Source organism: Helianthus annuus, chromosome 12, assembly GCF_002127325.2.
Source record: "Helianthus annuus cultivar XRQ/B chromosome 12, HanXRQr2.0-SUNRISE, whole genome shotgun sequence".
NCBI classification, from domain to species: domain Eukaryota; kingdom Viridiplantae; phylum Streptophyta; class Magnoliopsida; order Asterales; family Asteraceae; genus Helianthus; species Helianthus annuus.
The window spans coordinates 50271256-50279621 of record NC_035444.2 but is presented as its reverse complement, the minus strand read 5'-3'; the positions used below and the strand labels follow the sequence as shown (position 1 = coordinate 50279621).

The 8366-nt window shown below is 36.6% G+C and overlaps 2 protein-coding genes across 2 annotated transcripts; both read right to left on the bottom strand.

The window, feature by feature from the left end:
• Window positions 1-786: 786 nt before the first annotated feature.
• On the bottom strand, window positions 787-2991 carry LOC110894835. The gene is made up of 2 exons (XM_022142068.2): window positions 2745-2991; window positions 787-1584 (listed from the first exon to the last, which is right to left on the bottom strand). Exons 1-2 carry the CDS (start codon window positions 2750-2752, stop codon window positions 981-983), a joined length of 612 nt encoding a protein of 203 aa, XP_021997760.1. The 5' UTR covers window positions 2753-2991; the 3' UTR covers window positions 787-980.
• Window positions 2992-4536: 1545 nt separating this feature from the next.
• On the bottom strand, window positions 4537-5577 carry LOC110892825. The gene is made up of 2 exons (XM_022139968.1): window positions 5370-5577; window positions 4537-4847 (listed from the first exon to the last, which is right to left on the bottom strand). The coding sequence occupies exons 1-2, from the start codon at window positions 5575-5577 to the stop codon at window positions 4537-4539; spliced, it is 519 nt and encodes a 172-aa protein (XP_021995660.1).
• Window positions 5578-8366: the final 2789 nt, after the last annotated feature.

Genomic DNA, 8366 nt, shown 5'->3' with positions numbered 1-8366 from the left:
ACTACCATGGTTGGGGAGCGGCCATCTACAAAAAAAAAAAATTTAGGGTATTATTTAGCTAAATATCACCCTTTAAAAATATGATTAAACCCTTCGATTGCCTCCACAGAAAATAAATCCTGGGTCGAGTGCCCTTCGGTCACCAAAATGTAAGGTTGGTGGCCCTCAGTTATACCAAAATGTAAGAGTTAAGCTACCAAATGTCATCTTCAATGACTCTCAAAGTGGTGTTGCACCAAGCAAATCAACTCTTTGTGGCAGTATTGGCTCTATGACAACTAAGATGTTGATGGTTGTTTCCTGAAATGCTTTACATCTTTGTTTCAGGCGGCCGGCTTTAAAAGTTTCGAACCGTAACAAACGATATAGTCTACGACTTATACTGGCAGTCGCCGTATAAAGCAGGATGATACATGTTCGTGTGTTTAATTTGGGAGTTATAATTGTCTGAAAAGCTCGAGCAAAGCTCAAGCGCAACAAGGATCAAGGCCTCGAGCCAGACCTTAGACTACGCTTAAACTCGTGTGGTTCAAGGTTACCTCATATGGCTGAAAAGCGTATATAAAAAAGCCGACTCGTATTCATTTACAACCATTGGCGTAGCTTAGTGGGGGCGGGACTCGGGAGGGGGCGGCCGACCCCCCGAACTTTTCACTCAGTAATAGAGAGTATGTAGTTTTTGTATAGAAATTTTTGGGTATATACGTTTTTTACCCCCCGGTTTTATAGAAGTTATTGGGTATATACGTTTTCGACCCCCCGGTCGTAAATCTCAAGCTTCGCCACTGTTTACAACTCTTCAAAATTTTTATTTAGCTGAACCATAGTGTCAACAAAGTTATATCAGTACTTAAGTTTATATAGTGTATTACAAATGGGTTTACCAACAGGCTCAAGATTTTTCAAAATCAATCAAGAGCTCCAACCATAAACCCTTATTCATCAATCCCCTCTTATGTCAACTCTCATTACCCTCTAAATCATTTTTCAATTCTTCCTTCTTTATCATCTTTAAACCCACCAAAATCCTCCAAACCCGACACATTCGGCATCATATTATCAACCAACACGGCGTCTTCACCCCCAAGACTCGACACAGGCAATTCTTCACCGACATTCTGCATTGAATTCGCAGCACCATTAGCGTTTCCAGACTTCTCGAAATCATTAACATTCCCCCTCCAACCGGTTTGTCCTGTTTTAAACCACGAAACCGATCTACTACGAATCAAACCTCTTCTCGGTTGCCTTGACGACATGATCGCTAAACATTTCGCTATATCTTTGATCATATCATCAACAACGGGGAACCCACAATCCGCCATCGATCTCACCATCGCAATCGAATCCTCTGTATCCTCCGTATGCAAACCGATTTCTCGCGATTTCGCAACAACTTTGTTGCTTAAATTCACAATATTTGGAACTGCATTGTGAGCATGTTGTTGAACATAAAACAGACCCACTGAGGGTTCATTTGCTAATGACGTCATCATATCTCCCAACCCTTTGGAGATCTCTACAAATCCATCAATTGGAGAATAATTATACATCTTTGTGAGTGCAGATCGTACCTCATCATCACTGTTTCATAAAAACCCTAATTAATTATACATCTATAAACAAATCATAATTTTTTTAACGGCAAGAACTTCTATATAAATATAGAAACTAGGTCAACAAGAAACTGTAACCCAAATAATTACAAGATTACATCTTGGACATTAAAATCACACCAACGACCCCAATAAACAAATCATAAATAAGCTTAAGCAATTTACTATATAACTTTTTTTAATTTTCATTTTCACTGGTTATACTCTATAGAGTAAATTGCCAAAATCGTTCTTGAGGTTTGGGCATGTTTGCCATTTCATCCAAAACAACTTTTTTGTACCATATAGTTCTTCAATTTTTGGATTTTTTGCCATTTTCATCCAAGCGTCTGACTTTTTCTTACCAAAATCGTCCCTGAAATTTGAGATTTTTTACCATTTTCATCCAAATGTTTGATAGAAAAAATAAAGCAAATTCGATATTTGGATGAAAATGGCAAAAAATCTCAAAGGTGAAGAAGTATATTATACAAAAAAGTTGTTTTGATGAAAATGACAAACATACCCAAAACTAAGGGACGATTTTAGCAATTTACTCTACTGTATATAATATACGTTTTTAACCATTTAAATTTTTACTACTAATTTGGTTTTCTAAGAACTTGTGATCGTTAATTTTAACACAACTTTCTTTAATTTTTTTACATTCCGATATATAACTTGGTTAAAAACAGTGTCATAAATAGAGTTTTTTTTAGCATGGGCGAAGCTTTTATGGGGCGGGGGCGGCCGACCCTGAACTTTTCGCTCAGCAGTGGAGAGTATGTAGTTTTCGTATAGGAATTTTTGGATATATACGTTTTCGACCCCTGGTTTTATAGAAATTTTTAGGTCCGGTAACTTACGCCCCCAGAAATCTCAAGCTTAGCCACTGTTTTTTAGACATCATGAGTGCTGGTACCGTACCGTGACGAGGTGAATAGATTCCGACCGAACAACATCAATATCAAAACCGGAACTAGCATTTGTTTTTTTTATATGGTTTTCAATTAATATAAAATATGTGTGTTAGTACCGTAACGAACGAACCAAGAACAAATACCCACCGCATAGGGAAAGGAATAATCACACTAGTTAGACATAAAAAAAACAACTAAAGAAACACGGAGTTTGTTCAAAGTAACTTACTTGAACATAGATCGTTAAATAGCCGACGAAAGTGGTTGATTTGGAGGCCGGAATTCTTGAAATTCAGGCGGAAATGGTTTTTACGGCGATCTGCTAGCCTTAATTCGCCGGTAAAGAGTCAACGTTTTGAGCTGATGGTCAAAATATAGTAAAATTGATTGTTGATGGATTGTTGGGTTTGAAATTGAAGTTGATAAGATAAAGAGTTGTTGAAATGATTCGGTGAGGTTGTAGGATAGGTATCGTAAGGTTGAAATACACGCATGTTTGTTTTATTATTGCAATTCTTTTTCGATAAAAAATATTATCTTAAGTTCCAAAAAAAAAAAAAAAAAATCGTGTCGGTTGTATGATAGTGAAAAAGGAAATGATAGGTGTCGGTTGTATGATACTTGTTTTTTAGTTTTTTAAACATGTAATATTTATTATAGTATTATTGGGAAAAATATATATAAAAAACGAAGTAATCGAGTAATCCATTTCATTGTATTGTTTATGGTTTTGTTATTATCTTTAACTGAAGCCGAAACAAAAGTAATCGGTTAGTTTATTTTATTAACCAATCGGTTTTCGGTTAATCACTTCGGTTTATTCGGTTACATTGACGGTTTTGGTTTTGTTTATTTAATTTCAGTTAATAGCAAAAACAAACTTGGGCTAAAACTTGTGCTTAGACCATCACAAATGCAAGATGATAATGCATTCACAAACATGCATAGTCAGCTGACACATCAGATTTCTATAAATACATTAAAAATACACATTCTTTCTCCAATCCTACAAACATCTTTACCAATACTATACTCAAATTAAAGGGAAGAAAATACTCGTTTATATGGTGTAATTTAAAAGAAAATTAATATATAACTTTGTTGAGATCATCCAAGCTCATCATCTTCAATATGGTGAGACTTGTGTTTTGGTGAATGTGTGAACCATGGAAGTTTTGGCTCTGTAACCTTGTTCTACTACCTCACTTGTTGATTTGTTATTTTCATACCATTAAGTCTCAAACAATTTCCATCAAAGGGGCAAGACTATATTATGTCCCCAAACACTTTCCATGTTTGGAATGCACACATCTAGCTAGCTTACTTGGTTGTTTGTAGATATAATGAGCTTAAATTAATGATTTTGTGATTTGGTGAATCATATAATGAGGTTAAATTAATGGAATTCATCCTACCTCATTGCATGACCATTCTCATGGTACCTTGATTTACATTCATAATGTGTTAGCTTTTAAATTCCTAATCTAATCCATTGAACAAAAACCGCAACTCACACACCTTCGTTTCCCTTTAAGGTAACTTCATTGTTCCATACACCCAAGACTCATCCAACTCACTTTCGTGGAATCTCTATGCAAACCGTGAGTATACATGACCCCTTTTTCGTTTTAACACTTCCGTGAGTATACGCAAACCGTGAGTATATATAGCCCTTTTCCGTTTTTGACAACAATGCCTCTTTCATCTGTTTTGTTCTTGAAGACCCATTTTGTGCCAATTGGACATACATCCTTTAGCAATGGTATAAGTTCCCATACTTGTTGTCTTTTGAACTATTGGAGCTCTACTTGCATAGCCTCTACCTGATTGTTGTATTTCAGTGCCTCTTGGTACCTGACAGGTTGTATGAGTGATAGAAAACCAGCAAAAAGACAAATGTTTTGGGATTAACTTCTTGTGAGCACCCCTTCATTGATGTTTCCAATAACTTGATCTGGTAGATGACTTTTAAGGTAGATTAAATCTCCCTTGTATGGAATAATGGCATTGAGAGGTGAAGGCTATAGATGTGAATAATGTGAGCTAACATCTATTGGCAATTTTGAAGAGCCAACATCTGTTGGAGATGGAGGTGGAGGTATTGGAGGAATGGGTGTGAAAATGGGTTGACTTTTATCCACATATGATGGACTTTTGTTAGTAGTGGTTTGACTGGATGAGATGGCAGAGGTTTGATCAACAACTGTTGATGCAACACTGGCAGAGTTTTGACAACTGTTTTGAACATTAGTTCCTCTGATGATGGAAGTGACTTTGTATTGTGGAATCACAATGTCAAATCCATAGTCTTGGCGGGAAGATTGTGGTGTACCTGCAAGGTTAGTCTTGACAGACACATCTTCAAATGTAAATTTATCTAAGTCAAACAATTCCGCAGGATTTGTTGGGATTTTTAATGAAGAAAGTTCATTGAACTTTACATTCAAGGTCTCTTCCACACACCGAATCCTTGTGTTAAACACTTTGTAGGCCTTGGTAGTGGTTGAGTATCCCAGAAAATAACCACAATCTACTTTGGCTACAAATTTTGAAATTGAATCTTTTAAGTTTAAAATGAAGCATGGGCAACCAAAGATTTTAAAGTATGAGATCAGTAGTTTGATTTTGAACAGAGTTTCATAAGCAGTCTTTTGATGTCTGGGTTGATTAAAACTATGTTCTGCACATATCAAGCAGTGTTTACAGCCTCTACCCAAAAGGTTAAGGGTAAACCTGAATCTGCAAGCATTGTTCTGGCAGCCTCAATCAAGGTCCTTTTTTTTCCTTTCAACCACCTCATTTTGTTCTGATGTTCTTGGGATGCTGTACTGCCTTATAATCCCTTTTGACACACAGAAGTCATCCAACTCCTTATTTCTAAATTCCATTCCATTGTTACTCCTAAAGACTTTTACTGGCAGATCAAATTGCTTTTCAACTTGTTTCACAAAGTCCTGCAAAATACTTGCAGTCTCATCTTTGGAGTGCAAAAAGTAAGTCCATGTAAAACTTGAAAAATGATCAACAATAACAGGACAATATCTCTTCTTTGTAAGACTCATGATTTTTACAATTGTAAGTCCATGTGCAACAATTGTAAGCACTGACTTGCTTTGGATTCATCAATTGATTTGAATGAACTTTTATGTTGTTTACCTTTTAAACAGGAAACACAATGTTCATCACAGGTGAAAAGTTTTGGTGGAAGACCTCTTACAAGGCCTTATTTTGAGAGTGTGGTGATTGTTTTAAGATTTGTGTGACCAAGTCTTCTATGCCATAGTTCTATCTCTTTGGTAGAGGCAGCTGAGAATCGACATGCATCAAACATTGGATTATCCTTCAACATATCAACCACATATACATTGCCACTCCTTTGAGCAACAAGTTGTGTTTTGCTCCCGGCTATGATTTCCTCTATCTTTTTAACCACTTCTGGCCCAACAATCTTGCAAGTTTCCTTAGTGAAGAATGAACCATAGCCCTTGTCACTCATTTGAGACACACTAAGAAGATTAAATTTAAGATTGTCAATAAAATTGACATGTTCAAACTTGAGTTTCCCATCTTTGACTGTCCGTGACCCCAACACCTTTCCCTTTGAATTGTTACCTAGAGATATATCACCCCTCCATGTTTTATGAAGTCTTTGAGAAGGGATCTACATCCTGTCATGCGCTTGGAGCCTCCACTATCTACATACTATAAACTATCTAAGCATGCAGAAGCTCCCTGCACACCAGTAACAAATTAGTTTTGGTGAGTGTCCAAAGCCAAAATGGCTTTGGATGGGGTCACAGTCATTCCAGCCTCAAGTCCAGGAGAATGGTCAGTGGTTTGAGCATATTTTCGAAACATCTACTGAGGACCATTTCCTGTCAAATAATGGTAACCATGAGGATGCTTGTTCACTTTTGGTTTTGAAGGCCTTTTGTAGGCCTCATAACCGTGTGGGACCCTTTGGTAAAGTGGTTGACCATATCCTCTTGGGAATTGGTTTGCTGGTGGTGCATCTGTTACCTGAACCTCTCTGGGAGCAGAGGTTGCAATTAGTTGTTTGGTAACAGATGTTTAGACTGGGGTAAAGGTCTGTTTGGACTTTGCTTTTTGTGAACTCTCAAGAGTTTTTGACTTATACTCAGTTATTTTGACATCAAATTTTTTGAGATAAACACTCTTGAGTTTTGTGGTTTTTCCTCCCACGGATTGTGCAATGAGGTGCAGGCACAATCACACTTGTCTTGTTAATGCCATATGCTTTTAGAAGAAAAAAAATTTTAGTGACATGATTCTTCTTTTCACAGAAATCATAAAACAAGTTTTTGATCTTCTCTTTTTTCTTCCCTTTTTCATCATCTTTTTCAACCGATGTTATAACATCTGCTGGAAGGTCTTTGAATGGAATGATTTTCACTTTGGGTGCTTTTACACCCTCAATGGTTGAGAAGTCCATTGGCTTGAAATTTTCAAGAATGTCACATTCATCTGACCATGTAGGTTTGAATTGGTATTTCTCAATTTCCTCAAAAGTTGAGGATCCCTCAGATTTTTCCAAAACAATTTTCTTACCATTTGGATCTGTGACTTTTATTTCTTGACCAGCCAAGTTTGTGGGAATGATTTCAACAACACCAGATTTATTTACAACAATGTTTTTAGAAACTTGGTCATTTTTTTCTAAAGCCTTTGCCAAATTTCATATTGCTTTTGATTTGTTTTTCAAGCATCAACTCATAACCTTTGCAGGATTCTACCCATTTTTCACAAATGATTTGGGTAGATTCAAGCTCCTTTTTACAACTTTGGTATTTTTCTACCATTATTTAGAGTTGATCCTTGGTTACGCTTGATTCATGTTTGAGACTGCTAATTTCACTTTCTTTTTCAAACAATTTTGATTTTAACTTTTTAATTTTTTTTTCAAATTGTACTTCATTTAAGATCTTGTTTCTAAGGTTTTCATTCATCTCTTTGATGTTAGCAAAAGCAATAATACATTTGTCTGAACACAAGTCTTAAGGACTTGAGGCGATACCTTAGCAGCAACCATCATGGCACAATCACATTCTCCTTCACATACATTGGAATCCTTTTCTTCTGAAACAGAAGTTTCAACATCATCACATACCACATCCGATTTGGACTCCACTTCCTCAGATTCAACCCCTTCTTGTATTGTCTCTAGTGCTATAAAACAAAATTCATCAGGTTTCTTTTCAGAATTAGCAACTAGAGCAAAGTTTTCATCACTTAGTTCATTAAGTAAGCTGCTCCAATCAACAAAGCCTTGTGTGAAAAAGCTCTGTTGACTGGTTTCTGCCTAAGCAGATGTTTGTGCAGCTTGTGGTGCAGGTTGCACTTGGATCTCAGAGGTTGGGGCTTGGACATATTGTATTTGAGGAACAATGGTTTGGATATATTGAACTGGAACAGTGTTTATAGGGTGTGCAAAGTAAGCAGTGCTTTGCATGTGTGGTGCAAGGGAATATTGGGAGTACTTGTCACAGCCCCCGTCCCCTACTAACCCGGGAGCGGGCGGCCGCTGCCAGTTTCAGTGGAATCTGTGTTTATCAATTTGGCAGCGGAAAGTTTCATCAGCACCATATTTAGGAAATATTTTATCAGAGTTAAACACCTAAAATGTTTAGAATGAAGAAATGGGATAAAACCCGAGTTTTTCTAATAATATTCTTATTATAAATAAGTGGGACAAAAATCCGGTTTCCATTTGTAATACATTTGTAGGGAATAACCCTAATTATTGAAAACAATTCTCCTTTTTAATTAGGTAACTTTTATTGCCACTTTTCTAAGCCTTTAGTGCTCTCCAGCTGGCTTTTATTGGCTTCAC

What these genes read in the sequence shown, in the direction of transcription:
- LOC110892825 (XM_022139968.1), bottom strand. Translation starts at nt 5,577, where the DNA reads ATGAGTCTTACAAAGAAGAGATATTGTCCTGTTATTGTTGATCATTTT. An exon ending in TAAGGAGTTGGATGACTTCT is followed by an intron (nt 4,848 to 5,369) that starts GTGTGTCAAAAG and finishes CTAACCTTGCAG; the next exon opens with GTACACCACAATCTTCCCGC.